The sequence below is a fragment of the Haliotis rufescens genome, unplaced genomic scaffold, assembly GCF_023055435.1.
Source record: "Haliotis rufescens isolate VD_foot unplaced genomic scaffold, xgHalRufe1.0.p SCAF_81, whole genome shotgun sequence".
Classification (NCBI taxonomy): Eukaryota; Metazoa; Mollusca; class Gastropoda; order Lepetellida; family Haliotidae; genus Haliotis; species Haliotis rufescens.
This window is the reverse complement of record NW_025964374.1, coordinates 1,377,804-1,396,246: the sequence shown is the minus strand read 5'-3', so window position 1 is coordinate 1,396,246 and position 18,443 is coordinate 1,377,804. Positions and strand designations below refer to the sequence as shown.

Here is an 18,443-nt window from a genome sequence, read left to right as displayed (position 1 = left end):
AATCACACTTCATGTTACAACACTCAGTATTTTAAGAGCGTTTCACTCATTTGCCGCCACTAACGACCCCCCCCCCCCCCCCCCCCCCCCCCACTTATGGCAATCTCTACTGCACATAACATAAACGATGTCACATCCTACATCTCTTCATCTTCATCCAGAGTCAGGTGATTTATTTTATACTTAAGTCAGTGCACGTAGCATTTCTCGTGAAAGAATCAATCTGTCTGATTGACTTGCAAGTTGCGTTGTCCTGCCCGTGCGGAAATCATGGCGTCAGAGTATTCGCTTTGACGTTACGATTGACCCTGTTCGTACTCCGAATTGTGACAGCGATGGCGACTTTAAGATAAACACAATAGGTCACAAATATTTCACCAAACCTAATTCTTAGTAACATGTCAACTCGTAATAATAATAGAACTGCGTGTGATGTAAAACGTTTTATTAGGCATATGAGGGACAATTAAATAGATTTAATCCAACAATGAATTTTTTAAAGGATATTTCATATATGATAGTTTAGGTCTGGGGGTCGGATAGTGGAGCAAGCATAGTAAGCATTCACTTGCATCCCTCTTCGTTTCTTCCATGACCCGGAGAGCCCAAAGCATCGGACCGCCAATGATTTGCTGTCATGGGCGTCAATGTTGATGCTGAACACTATCTTTCTCTAGGTGTCCATTACCTGGCCTGATTCTGTCTTTGTCTTCCTTCAGTAATACGTATTGATATGATCGTCGATACTCATTCTACAGATAGGACACAGGGACACAGATGATGAACAGGAACCACAGCAGGCAAGATGGCCGCAGGGCAAGAAGGTCACCCTGACCTGGTTTTCCATACAAATCTTACAAAGATATCGATCACTAAGACGAACGTTTTCCTCGCGTAGTCTTTGAGCAGGATCTCTGTATTTTTGCCACATCTGATTTTTTGGTGTTGTTCCATTGATGTTCATAACGCTTTGTGTGGAATTAGGTGTCTGGATGGGAGATGTCAGTGCATTATAAGTAGGATCGATGTGTCTGATGCCATTTACCATTACTTCGTGATGAGTTGTCGTTTGAGGTACATCTATTCTAGAAGCCACCAGTCTCTGTAAGGGTGTTTGAGGTAGAGCAGGAGCAGGACCTGGAGATGCTTGTTCTTCCTCCAGGGCAAGTACCATTGAGGCCAGTTCCGAGGCAGAGGGCAAGGTACCGTCGTCTTCCCCGAGGCAGGTTTCTATAGTTTGCGCGACGAGAACCTGGCTAAAGCCCATTTCTAGTACCGCCTGGACCGACTCACTTTCCATATGATGAGTGATATTATCCTGAATCGTCCGCCTTGCTGGTGAAGGAGGAGGACTCGGAGGGACCTTGGATTGGATGTCATCCTCATCTTTGTTACAGCTGAAACATTAATGTGCATCTGCAATATTCAGGGATGGAGGTGTTACGTTCAATGCTGTTTGACATCAACAAGAAGCCACGTTGATGGCTATGGAGTGTCTGTTCATATTTCTGTCCATCATTATCTGGTTCACGGTTTACACTTCAACAGCATTCAACAGGTTCATTGAAGGTTACGTATGGTACTGAGATTTGCCATGAGTGACCGGTTCGCCCCGATTATGTTTCTAGGTTTGTCAGCACCATACCCCTGCTCGTGAGTTTCACCGAAGCGGTAAACGTCTAAGACCTGCATCACTTCTGGCTTTCCTCTTACATTAAGCTGTCACGCCGTGATATAACCCAAATAATGTTAATAGCGGCGTTAAACATAACTCACTCACTCACTCACTCACTCAACTGTTCATGCAATTCAAGTTGAGATGAGGTGTAATTGGGTTTAACGTCGCGTCCAAGATTATTGCACTTATATAGCGACGTTCATGCAATTCAAAAGGAAATGCAGGATTGATGCTTGCATCACAGAGGACACATTGTAATTGGCTAAGAAACCGGTTTCCAGACCTTTTAGCGAATGTCAAGAATATGTGAAGTGGAAAAGAGGTGGAAAGCAAACTAACACCGAAACTTGATGACTGTAAGCATGGAGCCCTTGCCCACTGCTTGAGTTTTGGGTAATAACCACATGCAATTGATGTTGTGAGATCCATACAACCATGACATGGACAATGGGGATTTGTAATTATTGTGGAAATTCGAGCTATATTACAGCATGGTGATCCAAAATGGGTTGCACTCAGTTGCTAATTTGGGAATATAATCCGGGGCTTTGACAAGCCATCAGTTTAGACCCTGTACTCAACTTCAACCACTGTGCTATGCATTTACAGGGAAGTCAAGGACACATAATCTCTCCCCAGGAACAGGGCTCAAAATAGCGCCACGTTGGTTGCATTGGTGAATGCAAAGTGAAAATAGGCTTTATGTCATCTCAACCGACTTGTATAATGTGTTGCCTTATTTGATAGTGCATCAATATATGCATTACTAATCTTTTCATGTTATTGTAGGTTACGGCAGTGCTATATGTATGTTTTACAGTGCACTTATTATTACCTTCGTGTTCTCTGTTTTGTTATATTATAAACTGATGTTTTGTGCCTGGAAAGTTTTCTGCTGAACATGTCAAATGTTTAATAGAACATCTACCATCCCTTGGGACGTCAACATAGCCTACAGTTTGGGTACACGAATCTTCAGCTGTCATATCCTCCATTGCAAATTTGATCAACGAGGAATAAAGTCTTGAGACAGGGTACACGAGATGTAAACCCGCTTACCCCTTCTTGCAAATTTGCAACATTAATCAACAATTATAAACTTTCATTTTAAAGCTATCGTTTGATAGATGAGTTATCATCCGTGCTAAAGAGTGAGTGAGTTAAGTTAATGTTGGTTTACGCCGCAGACAGCAGTCAGCAATACCCACATTATCAAGTTTAGGTCAGACAAACCGGTGGTTGACAGCGTGAGCATCGACCCAAATTATCATGGAACACAATGCCAGAGAGTAACCAGTCTCGATTATCCGCCTAAATAGATTCCATGGGCCTTAAAGGCAAAATAGCGGTTAACATTATATAATGGATAACTGAAAATCAGTAATGACACCAGGTGTTCGCGAAAGGGTAAGCATGTCTTGCACATCTTTAATTGGCCTTTACGATAAGCATGATGGGGACGATGCTCCCCCGGAATCTAATGGAAACCGTGCTATAAGTCCGACTGTTAATCAGATACTGTTTTCGTTAAGAATATACTAATGACAAACCTGTTTGAAGCTTTAATAGTTCCTTGATTCAGCAAATCATTCACAACATCGGCACCCATACACAGTTTGATGTAGAGACAAGATGGAGAGTTCTGTGCATGGGTCATCCAAGGGTCATCGTCGTCTAACCAATTGTACAACTTTACTTTACAATAAGCACACTGGACGCGGTCAGGCTTCTCAACGCATGGCGTATGAAAGAACCCAGCTTCTGACAGTGTCTTAGGGGTTTGGGGTAAGTGAAGTGGCCAGTTGATAAATGTACTTAGCCGATTATCTTCAACTGTTAAATCTGCGTTACCGACGGGTTTGTCGTATGATCGCGCACTTAATGATGAGGTATTAGGTGATATAGTTCTGCATTGATGATGAGGATGGTTTGTGTCGTATAACAGTACACGTGCATCACAACCCATAGGAATATTACCAACATTAAGTCCCCGAATGAACCTGCAGTGAGGAAAGTGTCTTGTATGCTCATCGAATGGAATGTCCGACTTTTGCCATTTTTTCAACACACCATGACAGAAAGCACACTGTACCTTATCTAGATAGCCCGTATGAAACAGTCCGTTTGCCGCAAGGTCGACGGGTCGTTGTATAGATCCATACGCCCATCTTGAGAACGTCCCCAGTCTACACCGTTCCGACTTCATGTCCATTCTGGCCATTGCCAGCAGAGTATTAACACACACAAATATGTAGAGAATCACATTGTTTAAGATAATATGTTCACAGTAACACTGAATACATCGCAGCATGTGTAACAGTCCGTCCGAAGCTGATAGCGACGAGGTAGAATATGAGATTGCTACAAGGGGATTCCCCTAAAGGCCTCGTCAGCGAATAGTATTGAGTGTGGGCGCAATTTGTGGATAGAATTTGGTGTATACGATACAATGGAATATTATAAATGAAATCATTTTTCAAATAATACACTATGCGTCAGCTCTAGTTGGCTTAATCACGCAGGTCAGAACTACTTTTGATCGCTGCGCGGCAGGGTGGATCTCGGGGCAGTGCCGTATTCTAAGGAAGGTCAGGTGACCCTTTCCCGACCAATGAAAATGCAGCAATAATTTGTAAATGTTATAATTGCATATATTGTGCTGGGGTAGATAAACTTGTTATTATGAGTCATAAAATCATGTTTCATAATAACACAAAACGATGAACTCATTGTGGTGACTATATACAAGGATATTATATATTTATTTGAAAGGATATATAAACATAGTGATGCTATTTTAGATTAGTATTATGATTCATTCTACCATAAATTTGGGGAAAGTCCGAATCTGATTGTCGATGGGAGATTTCAAATCATAATTAATCTCATTCAAACATGAGACGTTTAAAAGTCAGGCTAGTCTGTCATACGGATCCTGAAACAAATATATCTAACAAAGCCCACGCAAGTCTATAAAAGTGGGTAAGCCAAGATTACTGCCGTATTTGAAAATGAAGAGAGCCTCTTTTTATTTTATTTTTTAAAGATAATTTATCAACTGTCTTTTCTTTTAGATAATGTTCATGTCAGAGACAAGATGTTAGTCTGAAGACAGGCCGTATCTTTCTGTTGCGTTCGGAAGGAACGTTAAGTTTCAAATTTTGATTTTTGCAAATAAAGAACACAAGTTACTGAGCTGTGACCCGCTAACAATGGCATCACGGATCAGCAGAAAGTACTAACAAATAGGTGCATGCAAGGGAGGTGAGATGGGGACTAACGTTGCGTTGACTATTGCACTCACAATGGATATAGCGACGTGCATATGCGTGACAGTGTTGAGAACAATCTATTTTCCCACAACTATATCCAACAATCTACTTAGTCACTGGGCGCCATCAAACAATCTATTCATTTTTACTATTAACACAAAATGTTTGACGTTTGAGGATGTTCCACAAAATAAACTATTCATTTTTACTAACACTGCCAACAAACTATTCTTTTTACTAACACTGCCAACAAAAATTCATTTTTACTAACACTGCCAACAAACTATTCTTTTTACTAACACTGCCAACAAACTATTCATTTTTACTAACACTGCCAACAAACTATTCATTTTAACTAACACTGCCAACAAACTATTCATTTTACTAACACTGCCAACAAACTATTCATTTTACTAACACTGCCAACAAACTATTCATTTTTACTAACACTGCCAACAAACTATTCATTTTTACTAACACTGCCAACAAACTATTCATTTTGGGCATATTTTTGGCAAACTAACACACACAACCCCCCATACATTACGAAACACCCCAACCCACACCCTTACAAGACAAGACAAATTATTCAGTATAGAGGCCAATGGCCCAAAGTACAGACATATAAAGGTTTCATTTCTTAGCGCTACTATACATACACACATATACACACCCTCATACCAAATCCTGTAATACTACTGCTATAGAGGTGCAATTAGTAGTGGGATGTCAAATACAGACACAAACATATACACACATATAGCACAGACACACATATCGTATGTAGCATTCTTTGAAAATAGGTATATTAAGTAGTATTGAACATATTTCTTATTTTTTGCACATATAAACAGAGATCACTTATTGTTTGTGTATTTGGAGTGTTCATAATATTTATGAATATGTTTACTGCACTGTCATTTCTGATGTATTTACTAATATACTTTTTTCTAATATAGGTCTATGCATCACGTACAAGTAAAACATGAATCTGGTCTTCTAAGTACATTTTGTCATGTAGCCCTTTAGGGGGCGGTCAGGTAGCCTAGTGGTTAAAGCGTTCGCTCGTCACGCCAAAGACCCGGGTTCGATTCCCGACATGGGTACAATGTGTGAAGCCCATTTCTGGTGTCCCCCGCCGTGATATTGCTGGAATATTGCTAAAAGCGGCGTAAAATCATACTCACTCACTCACTCACTCACTCACTCACTCACTCATGTAGCCCTTTAGGAAAGTCAAAAGGAATGCTTCCTTATCAACCAGGTCAGTGAGCCAGATAACCAGATCCCGTTGGTCGTCTCTAACGACAATCATGGGGTGATAAAGACCAACTGTAACCTAGATCTCCAATGCAGTCGGGGCGGTCGGGTAGCCCAGTGGTTTAAGCGTTCGCTCGTCACGCCGAAGACCCGGGTTCGATTCCCGACATGGGTACAATGTGTGAAGCCCATTTCTGGTGTCCCCCGCCGTGATATTGCTGGAATATTGCTAAAAGCGGCGTAAAATCATACTCACTCACTCACTCCAATGCAGTCATAGCTATAAGAACATTTATTCCACTAATGGGTATCAAATTGTAAACAGACAATCAGTCAAAGCCTACCTACCCACATTGATTCCCGTATCTCAAACAGACACGTAAGCGTTATTATTAGTCAGACAGGTTAACAGCCTACACAGGTAGACACGACCTGTCATCACTGTCATACTTATTTTCATAGACATACCTCAGATACTAGTAACTAAATATTTTGTTGTTTAACGCCGGACTCCATTAGTCCAGCTATATGACGGCGGTCTGTAAATAATCGAGTCTGGATCAGATAATCCAGTGATTGACATCACGAGCATCGATCTACGCAATTGGGATACGATGACATGCGAATCTGACCACCCGGACCAGTGTGTCGCGTCTTACGGCAAACATGGGTTGCTGAAGATCATTTCTAACCCGGATCTTCATAGGTTCGTAAGACAAGATGATAGCGTGGCATACACTAGCACTGATAAACTGACCAGCCGAGGAGGTCCTTGAAAGGGATTATTGTTGCCATCACCGTGCCACGGTATCTTCGTAAGTAAAAGCGACATAATCCTTTTCATGATCATACGAAAACTCCACTCCACTGGTGGCATCCGTAACAAACACATGCAACGGCAAGTCAATTGTTCACCTGAAAAACACGAAAACGTATGGAAAGTTTATATGTATACAACACGTGGAACGAATGTGTATTGTTGTCAACCCTTAGGGTTGTTTAGGGTGATATCATGGCTTGATTGTTTTTACATAATAAGATTTATGATTAATAGACAATAATTCACTAGTTTGTGTTTCAATCTGGATCGTGTACATGTCAACAGTTTCCGTTATTAGTTGACAAGGTTCACCAGCCTGACAAGAATTGGTTTGTGTGGTCAAGACTCGCTTGTTTACCGGCCGCCGTCAACCCGTGAAGATCCGGGATAGAATAGGTCTTCAGCAACCATGCTTGCCGTAAAAGGCGACTATGAGGGTAGTTTAGTGGTTAAAGCTTTCGCTCGTCACACCGAAGACCCGGGTTCGATTCCCGACATGGGTACAATGTGTGAAACCCATTTTTCTTGTGTCCCCCGCCGTGATATTGCTGGAATATTGCGTAAAACTATACTCACTCACTCACTCACGGTATATGGAAGGAATTTCGCCGATACGAATTCACTCACTCACTGACTCACTCACTGACTCACGCACTCTAATACCCACTGTTCATCCAACGGAGACCATTGCAGGAAACTGACAACGGTCCCTGTCGTTTGTCCTGAATAGATCCAATGCTAATATATTTAGGAGTGCAACACTGAACAGTTAGTGGGTGAGCAGTAGGTAAAATCTATACACAATCTTCGGAAACTTGGCAAATTTCCAACAACGACTTGGACACGCAGTCACGTGATAAATCGTGATGAACCTAAGTATCGGCTAAGTCTAGCAGGGACCAAGGCTAGTCAAAATACAGCTATGACGTCACTCTATTGTTTCAACTGTAGATTATCTGTAACGAATTCAGAGTTTATTGCAAGCTCATGCATTAATTTGATGCAATAGATCACGAATTTACTGGCTACATGATCTAATCGAATAAAATGCACGCACGCAGGCGTGGAGCGCGAATATAGGGTTAGCAGCATGGATGTCAAGGCACGAAGTTAAAGATTAACATGTATGACGAATATACTGCATGACATTTCCGGGCAGGATATTGTGTTGTATTTATCTTCATATATATTTATAAAATATTTTAACTTTCAGGTTGTGTTTTAAATCTTATTTAGCAGTATTTGGTTACTGAGTGAGTGAGTATGGTTTTACGCCGTTTTTAACAATATTCCAGCAATATCACGGCCGGGACACCAGAAATTATTTTGTTAGTGATATTCCTTCCAAATGATGATTCTCGCTAGCGTCGCTGACTCATACATATTTGTAACGAATGCACAGTTACCTGTGCGTTTTCCTTAACATAAAATCGAAGAACGTTATTCATAATTTTGAGATTCATGACTAAGAAGCTCGTCAGGATTTGTTTATTATTACATTTGTAACGATTTTACTACTTTTGCGTTACGTTTTTTACAGGGTATATATTGTTTTTGATTCATTTGTTATTTAAGTACTTAAATTTGTTAGTGATACGAATATGTTATCTGAATGATTCAAGCAAATACATGTTAATAGCTACTCATAGAATATATACTCCACTCTACTTAAAAGCTAACACATTGTTATGCAATGGTTGTATTTTACATATCCCTTCTTGAGACATTTAACCCAGTCTATGAGAAACGCATTGTGTATCCCTGTACGTCCGTGGGAGAGTCAAAATACAAAAGTCGCATCGGCAGTGGTACAACCCTAAAGTTCAAGTGTGAATAGAGTTTCAATACAACTATTTCGAGACAACATCGGGCTCACAGCGTTTGGTTTAACATGTAGAAGGTATTCCTTCCAAAACGTTCACGTAATCTTTATTATTAGGACACTCATACGTCCCCCACTGCGCTTGTAAATGTCACCTGAAGTATGTCCTTACGATAAGGATATCTAAATCCTACAACCAGTCTACTTACCTTATCAAAGGCAAAATGCCAATCTGGCAAGAAAGAAATATCATTGACAATTGACACCTGTCATACATTCTAGAAATGTAATTTATAGTAATGCCTAAGATTAGCAATAAATCTCCACGTAATCGTTTCTGAAGACTGATTCATGGAACTGTTTGATCGAATATAAGCGTGGTATAATGGTATTCATACACCCGAGACTCCCCTAACGATTTGGTTTAGAATAGGTCTTCAGCAACCCATGCTTGCTGTAAAAGGTGATTGTGTTTGTCGTAAGAGGCGACTAACGGGATCGGGTGGTCAGGCTTGCTGACTTGGTTAATGCATGTTATCGTATCTCAATTGCGTGGATCGATGCTGATGAATCGAATCACTGGATTGTCTGGTCCAGACTCGATAGTATATGGAATATTGCCGAGTGCGCTTTTAAAAAAAACAACACACACATAAACCCGAGTTCACACACTACACTGCGTAAAATAAGCTAATAAATAGGTGAGGTGAGGTGAAATGGGGTTTAACGTCGCGTCCAAGACTATTGCACTTATATAGCGACGTGCATGCACGTGTATGCGTGTGTGTGGCTGCTTGTACTAGTCCGGACTGATGCCGAGTTATAGTACTAGCACACTGAGATACCATGCCGCAGTTTAACATGAATACCCCACTCAGACACAGTATACTGACTCCGAGCCGACCAGACCTTGCTTTAGCCCCTTAATGCCGAGCGCCAGACAGCGTAACAACAAGTACCATCTTTTAACGTCTTCTGGTATGACGCGGCTGGGGATCGTAGCCCGGACCTTCCACTCTCCGGGCGGACGCTCTACCATTAGACCACGGAGGAGGTCGCTAATAAATAGACAGCATAAACATTACATCTTTCGACAGGAGCAAAACGGCGATCGCCTACGTGTAAACATCATTCATTTGTGTATGATACCGTTAGATAATGAGGAACTTGCAAAACACTCATTTAATATACGTCATGTACATCAGCAACCAATAAAGTAACAAAACCATTGCCATAATCGTAATAATAATAATATAGCGACAAAACCCTTTCCATGTCCAATAGAAATATCTGCATTAAGCACAGTCGATTGTTCGATTCCGACTATATCACGAGCATATGTTTATGAACCACTATCAAATAGTAATGATACCAGGTGTTCGCGAAAATGTGAGCGTATCCTGCCCCACCGGTGGCACCCGTCACAAACACATGCAAAGGCAAGTCAATTGTTCACCTGAAGAAAAACGGGAACATATGGTCAAAATAGGGACTTTGATCGGACATTATTTGGCCACTGATACGTCAAATTTGGAAATATCTAACATGACAGCTTTTGAAAACTTTACAAGGCCTTGAATATTGTAGCCCTGATCAAACAACTTTTGAACAAGAGTTGCATGAAGCTGCTGGAATAATGCTTGGCATAAACGGTAAGTTGACTTTTGGAAAGTTGAATTCATCCTTCTTGTCATACATTTTCTTTTGTCACTCTGCATAGATCTGAACATGAGGGGCGGTCGGGTAGCCTAGTGGTTAACGCGTTCGCTCGTCACGCCGAAGACCCGGGTTCGATTCCCGACATGGGTACAATGTGTGAAGCCCATTTCTGGTGTCCCCCGCCGTGATATTGCTGGAATATTGCTAAAAGCGGCGTAAAACCATACTCACTCACTCACTCACTCTGAACATGAAACAGTGAGGTTGTTTTGCTGGTCTCGTTTATTTTTTAACTTCTTTGATGGGCATTAAGAAGCACTTACTTGATAACGGTGTAAGAATCTACGCCGAAACGTCGCTCTTAATTGTAATAAAGAAGTTGTTCATCCATAAATCCTGTCCTTACTTCGTTTATTTGTCGTTCACGAGGGTGAAGGGAATCCCACCTTAAAGATCTTGGCCAAATTGACTTGTTTTGATTTTGCCAATCCGAGAATAGCTCAACTGGTGCCCATGGGGATGCCTACTTCTTGACTAAATGTATTTCCTCAAATTTCACATTAAATGTTATCTATGAGGAAGTCCAGCATTTCACATATTGTGTTCTCAGTAAACTTCAGATGACATTTAGTTTCATTTTTGACAAATTGTCCTGAACCTTTTGAAATAGAAATGAAACTATATCAATGATAAGGATGCTTAGGGACAAAAGCCCCATGTAATAAGAATGACGTTTTTCCTAAAGTTTGTCGGGTGTGATTGTTGTTACAAAGTTGAAAAAACAAATGTTTTGACAAAATTAAAAATTCTATGATAATCATTGTAAATCCTTGTGTTTTTAGAAGCAACTTGATATTAATTCCACTTGTCTCAAATACTTTCTGTGAATATAAATATAAGCGAGAAAACCCTTCCGACCTCCATAAGAAATCTCTGCAAAGACAGAGTCAATTGTCGACTATTTCCTTGGCATGTATTTATGAAACACTGTCAGCGTTAGAAACTGCCAGTTTCAGTCCACTAATCCTTATTATGATACCACATAGCAAACCCCTTATAAATGGCAAATTTCTGCTAGTCCTTAGGATACAATAACTATTGGGCAGTTTGACTATAGGACTTGAGCCAGTTTCTAACGTTGACTGTCAAATACAGAAGGTCCTTCTCTCGTATTATGGTTAACTGTGAGACAGAGATTTGGTGGTACATCAGCCTTGCAATTTTATATAAATTATCTCGCTGTGTTCGTTTATGTTTATGGAGCTTTGCAATCCAGTACAAAAACAGTATAGACATGTCTTCAGATTTTAGAGTCAAGTTAAATGTTGATAGTATTTATGCGTGGTTTGGGCAAATATCTTCCTCAGTTAAAATACTGGCCTTGTGAGTGAGTGTGTATGGTTTTACGCCGCTTTTAGCAATATTCCAGCAATATCACGGCGGGCGACACCAGAAATGGGATTCACACATTGTACCCATGTCGGGAATCGAACCCGTGCTCGGCGTGACGAACGAACGCTTTAACCACTGGGCTACCCGACCGCCCCATATTCTAAATAGATAAATGAATGAATATTATCCAGAAAGAGCAATGCACTGCTTTTGACAGTTTAATAAAATGCGCTTGTGGTTTTAAGAATGAAATACAATTTATGAAATAAAATCATGTGAACCTATTTGTTTATAATTTTACATTTCGCGCTTATAGTATTTGAGCCAAGATGTTCAAATCGGATCATAGGTACATTTTGCAAAACCATGCCATGAACAGTGCTTATCAAAATAGGTCGATCTTGTTCTCATTTGACGCAATGTCAAGGCCAAATACTCACCAAGGAGTATTCACCCAGGTTTGATGGTAGCTGAAAATAAAACAAACAAGAAATCGCTATTCGATAGTGGTATATTTGATGTTTGTTTGTTTGTCTGGACAAGACAATCCAGTGATTGACATCTTTGAGCATCGATCCACGCAATTGGGATACGATGACATGCATAAACCAAGTCAGCGAGCCTGACCGCCCGATCCCGTTAGTCGCCTCTTACAACACGCATAAACGCCATACGGCAAGCATGGGTTGCTGAAGACCTATTCTACCCCGGATCTTCACGGGTCGTGATGTATTTGAGACAGATTTCGTTATGCTGTGAACCTTATGTTTTTAGTGTTTCGGGGACTAGCAACGTTTTGATAAGGTTTGTAATGTTTTGGATGTAGAAAATCCTAGATCTTTTATTGAGATGAATTCCATGTATTTTGCTTGTACGTGAACATTATATTCAGCTCCGAAATGTGTGTCTCTTAAACAGCATATCAAGTCTCAAATTGTAATATCTTTGACTGAAATTATTTCATCTTAAAACTTTATGTTGTATATAACACATGTTTATATTCATATAAAGTCAAACGGCGAAAAGAAACTTTATTGATAAGTGTATTGGCATGCGTATGTATGAACATTGCATGTATTATGTGTCTATGGCATTTTTACTGAATAATATCTGTCTGTAATATTTTGGTCAAATCCGATTTTCAAGTGTATACTTTCTTTTTCTCGGCAGTTTATGTCTACAAAGAACTGTAGAATAACATTTAAAGTTTGCATGAGAGTATTAAAAGAGATGTAGACCATCACACAGGACGACCCTGAGATGAAGCCATGTGGAGTGCATGTGATGAGTGCATGTGATGAGTTTTTCGACCTTATCATAGTGACACAAGCGATAAATACAAATGTTGGTCTGATTGACAAATAATCTGGTGAAGTAAGAATGATTTCAATGTGTGTGGTTGGTTGGTTGGTTTGTTGTTTAACGCCGCACTCAGCAATAGTCTGTATGTAAATAATCGAGTCTGGACCAGACAATCCAGTGATTAATATCATGAGCATCGTTCCACGCAATTGGGATCGATGACAGGCATCAACCAAGTCAGCGAGCCTGACCACCCGATCCCGTTAGTCGCCTCTTACGACAAGCATTGTCGCCTTTTACAGCAAGCATGGGATGCTGACTACGGCAAAGTAACCAAGTATATCGTTTATGTTGTAATTATAAAACAGTCGGAATGTATGCATGTATTACACAAATAAAATTCGTCTCTTTTGCGCTGGTAACGAAAACGGCTTTGTGCATCAAATGTTGAAATAAAGACATCTGTAAAATGAAAGCACATCTGTTAATGCACTGCTATAAATAGACTCAATAGAACAACAGCTGCACAGTTTATTCAATAATGATTTTTTTGTTGTAAAATATATTCTTAGAACCACGTTACAATTGTAAGGATTTTAAAAATTAGCGCATATGAGGGTGATTCATGGACGCATTCATAGTGATTCATAGTGATTCGTGGACACACGCTTGTGACGTGGTCGGAATCGTAGAGCGGACTCTGCTTTAGTAGATATTTATTAAGATTATGGAAATGGTTTTGCATTTTATTCATGGTTTCGTCGTGTCTCAGCTATGATGACGACTTATTAATGTACCGTTTATTTATACTTAGATCCATATCAATATTAAAAGTCAAACTTTGTGAGCAAGACCGTCGCTTTGATTTCTTCCACTTTAATCACCAGAAGGGCTCTTTCCACAATCATGATCAGTATGATACTGATTCAGATTACGTTATTTTTAACCTCAACCTTCTTGTTCACAGATCATTGATTAAACGATAGTAACGAACATATATATATATATATACACATATATATATATATATATATATACACACACACACACACACACACACACACACACACACACACACACACACACAAACACAGATTTGACTAGGCTTTCAGTAAAAACATATATAAAAAAACACAGAATTTTTCACTAAAAGCCTAGGTAAATTTAGACCAGACTAAACCAAGTCTGGTTCTTTGAAATATGGTTCTTTTGAGAAAACACGTACAATTATTACAAGGTAAGGTGTTATTCTACCGCGGCAGCACGCTGTATGGATGTGTGGATGCACGATACATCTTATAGCATTTTCAACACTACCGTGATGTCTTCACGAGTATCCAAGACTCCTTTCAGGGAGAATATAGTTATCTAGCATCGACATGTCATTGACGAATTCAGTCACCCTCATGGCTACATTGTGCCCATTGCAATGCTCCTGATCCTGTTTTGAAAAGACTGCACTATGTATGTGCAGCATACATAACATCACAAGAATCTCCTCCAGATGCGAGAGGAATAGTGTTGTGATGCAGTATGTACAGGATAAACTATGGAATACTACAAGGGACATTGTCGCATTGTCGCCCTTGCAAAAACAAGCAATAAGTGTCAAAAGTAGCCAAAGCGTGACATTGCGAAAAGAGCAATTATTAATAACAAGTGGCCATGGAAAGGGTTTTGTCGCTTTTATTATTATTCCAGTTTAAATTTCACAATCTTATTTCTAGTTTCATGTCTTTGTTTCGCCAATGAGGTTAGTATGTTTATATCATGGTGCTGGCGTTGTAAAACGAATGTTATTGATAGCTGTTAAACATCTGTGTGATAAGTATATATGCGTTGGTATCTCAGAACGATTTTACATTTTTTACGAATTACTATTATTTCAAATATGACGTCAATTGCTGTTTACAAATGACAAATTCACGGTTCAGAGCCTCCTGAAAAAGCACATTCAATACTACAAGAAGCCATTGACATCAGGAGACACCGGCCAGTCATGAACCGTGACCAGGGAACAAAGACAGACAGACAGACAGACAGATATGTTTATTTTCGTCTCACCGCTGTACATCCTAAAAAATGCATAAAATAGACGTTTTTACATAAAAATAATAATACAGCTCCACTCGTACAAAGTTATGAGAGGCGATACACAGAACTCGATGATATATACAGATGGAAACGTTTTACCCATATAGCAATAGCCTTCTGCGTTGTAATATTAAAAAGCAGGTTTTGGCAGTGACATATACCTCATGTGTAAAAAGGGCACACAATTTCTCATTATTTGACAGGTTTAAAACGTTAGGACATTTTAGCCGTTAGACCCGTAAATAATGTAGATCTCAGATCGTCGTATAGTGGACATTCGAATAAAACATGTTTTTCATCTTCAAGATGATCATTACAATTAAAACACACTCTGTTCTGGCGTGTACATATATATGGCCTCTGCCTCATATCATTCATTCACCTGATGAAGGAGTAAGCATTAATCCGAAACGTTGTGTTCCTCATAATATAATAAAGAAGTTGACATCCATAAATTCTCTTCCTTAATCAATACGTTGTCATATCGATATGACTAATACACATGGTGACAAAGGCGATTGTATCCTACGTTATATATAGATCCAACATAAGGGCATTTGAGAAACTTTAAGATGAGATCAGCGTCACGTGGGAGAAAAAGCCGGAAGTGACGCAAGCCGTAGACGTTTCCCACTTTGGTGAAAGCCACGAGCACGGATGTGGTGCTGACAAACCAAGGATCATAATTGGAGCTCATCTGGAATCGAACCAATGACCAGAGGATACTTGCAAACGTAAGGGACGCAACGGTGCATAGCAAATTGTGGCGGGTTAGAGACTGGGTCACTGCCCTTGCGCTTCCATATGTATCATATATTGCATGTCACATCTCAGTTGGACTTAGGATGCATATGAAATGTAAATTCCAGTCTCATTCGAAAACAAGGACACTGACAATGTAGAATATATACAATTAATATTAGTATCAACAATATTGCCGCGGATATATATACAGTAAACTACGTTTATAACGAACTGACCGATATAACGAACTTATTTTTTAGTTCCAGCCATTTGTTGTTTATATGCTGTATATATGCTTATAACGAACCACGGTTATTACGAACTAAAATATGTGGTCCCTTTGAGTTCGTTATAACGTGTGTATGTGGGCGTGCGTGCGTGCGTGCGTGTGTGTGTGCGTGCGCGCGAGGGTCGTAGCTAAGATTACTTAAGAGAAAAGGCCTCTTGTTTCACTTCGACGCAGATGACGGCTTAATCCAGATCCAAAGATAATTTCTGAACTATTATTATAATTCTTGTATTTTTTTTCTAATTTTGACACTGAAATACAAAGATTGCGAGGGAAACAACAAATGATGTGACGACATTCCGAATTCCCAACGACGCCACCATCACCTAAATACCAGAACAATAGCAACGCGTGCATAAAAGACGAGGGTGTCTCTCCCTTACGTGAGATAATACACTATATATCATGTCTTGACTCGTTGACTCGTACGATAAATATATATATAAAAAAAGATCCACCTCAAAGTCTATATTGTCACCAACAATTGCGACTGCAGTGTTAATTTACATGTCACACCCTTCACGACAGCAGAGACGATATAATAGATTATATTATTTGGTCTCTGACGACAGTCACGACCGGACTGGGAAGTGCTCGGGGTGAAACATTCTAGTACTGTATAACAGTAAATACAGGCCACTGTGCTGGTCACGCTGTGTTGTATAGTATACAGCAGGCCCGTTATAGTCCTTCGTGTCACGTGCTCGTGGGTTTCACCGAAGTGGTAAACGTCTAAGACCTGCATCACTTCGAGCTTTTCTCCCACATTAGGCTGACACGCCATGATATAACTGGAACACTGTTAAAAGCGGCGTTAAACCCAACTCCCTCACTATTTGCAGAGTGAGTGAGTGAGTTAAAACCAAAATTAGTATGAGTGGCATCTCAGCCATCAAATAGTCTCGTATCAGTGTAATGTTTTTTTCCCCAAGGTACTCATTTGCCCACCATCTACTTCAAAATACATGATTACACATATTCCTCGAGACACGTTTATTGATATATTTAGAAGGTGAAGAATTGCTGGCCTTGGCATTAAGTTCTCGTGATAACACCCCATTGTGTCGTTCACACAGATGAAGCCACCTAAATCCTTTATTCCGCGTGAGCCTGACATCGGCACTTTTAAAAAAAAGACTATTTAGAATCTTCAGAATGGCAGAACGTCATCGATTATGCATAAAAAAATTGGTACATGGTCATGACATATATTTTTGTAGGTCACGAGCCTAACGATAAAACATAATAAAAACTTTTTGACAGGGGTGATATACAATTGTTTTTCGGGACATACGTGTTGGGACTATGTTGAATGCTGTCTGGTGGATTAAAACACATTCAAAATATATTTGTAGTATTTATTCACTGGCTGATTGTGTATCATAGCGCCGCGTGTCTTCATTCATGACTCAGTGATGTTCATTAATGAATGATTCCCATGAATGGATGTTCCTATTCCAGGTAAAGTGAAAACATCCGGGTTCCCTGGGTTCGAAGGCTACGGTCTGGTGGCTATTTCTAGTCAAGTCGTTGTGTATGGTTTTACGCCGCATTTAGCAATATTCCAGCAATATTACGACAGGGGAAACTAGAAATGGGCTTCACACATTGTCGGGATTCGAATCCGGGTCTTCGGCGTGACGAGCGAACACTTTAACCACCAGGCTACCCGACCGCCCCCAAGACGTTTTGATATGTCCTGTTTAAAACCGAGACATCGTATATGCTTTATTTGGGTTAAAGTGCTAGACTGGTGTAATTCTTTTAAATAACAGTTAAAGTTGACCTTGCCTGACTTGATTCAAACTTGCCAGGGCCTAGTCTCCTTTAAGTTACCGGAAGTACCTATTGTTCTCATACTGTAGGATAAGGCGAGTATGTACTAGTCCCCTAAGGCTATATTACATCCGTGTGTGGAATACACGGCACACGACTGTTGGCCCATATTGAAATAACGTTTGATCTTGCGACATGAAGCTCGTGCACCTATATATACGGATGTTCGTCTACGTGCACCCTAGTAACCCCAAATCCAAGGGAATTCCCCTCACCATTTCGGTGACATCATTTCAATTGCCTAGTACACTTCCGGGGTCATTAAGGTGAATAAG

General features: G+C 40.0%; 1 protein-coding gene across 3 annotated transcripts; it reads right to left on the bottom strand.

Annotated features, from left to right (window-relative positions):
* Positions 1–430: 430 nt before the first annotated feature.
* On the bottom strand, positions 431–7,800 carry LOC124142035 (baculoviral IAP repeat-containing protein 7-B-like). 3 transcript variants are annotated; one of them, XM_048390078.1, is made up of 3 exons: positions 7,698–7,800; positions 6,968–7,125; positions 431–1,397 (listed from the first exon to the last, which is right to left on the bottom strand). In XM_048390078.1, the coding sequence occupies exons 2-3, from the start codon at positions 7,003–7,005 to the stop codon at positions 716–718; spliced, it is 720 nt and encodes a 239-aa protein (XP_048246035.1). In that variant the 5' UTR covers positions 7,006–7,125; positions 7,698–7,800; the 3' UTR covers positions 431–715. The 3 variants fall into 3 exon arrangements, 2 of the variants coding, with proteins under 2 accessions (XP_048246035.1, XP_046366238.2); XM_046510282.2 differs by lacking the exons at positions 6,968–7,125; positions 7,698–7,800 and adding an exon at positions 3,229–4,252; XR_007219491.1 differs by lacking the exons at positions 6,968–7,125; positions 7,698–7,800 and adding an exon at positions 3,771–5,311 and having other exon boundaries at positions 1,262–1,397.
* Between the last annotated feature and the right edge of the window lie 10,643 nt (positions 7,801–18,443).

Bases quoted from the DNA above. Each gene is read 5' to 3' on its own strand.
- LOC124142035 (XM_046510282.2), bottom strand. From the start codon at position 3,989: ATGCTGCGATGTATTCAGTGTTACTGTGAACATATTATCTTAAACAAT. The intron at 1,398-3,228 runs GTTTGTCATTAG...TTAATGTTTCAG, and splicing joins ACTATTAAAGCTTCAAACAG to CTGTAACAAAGATGAGGATG.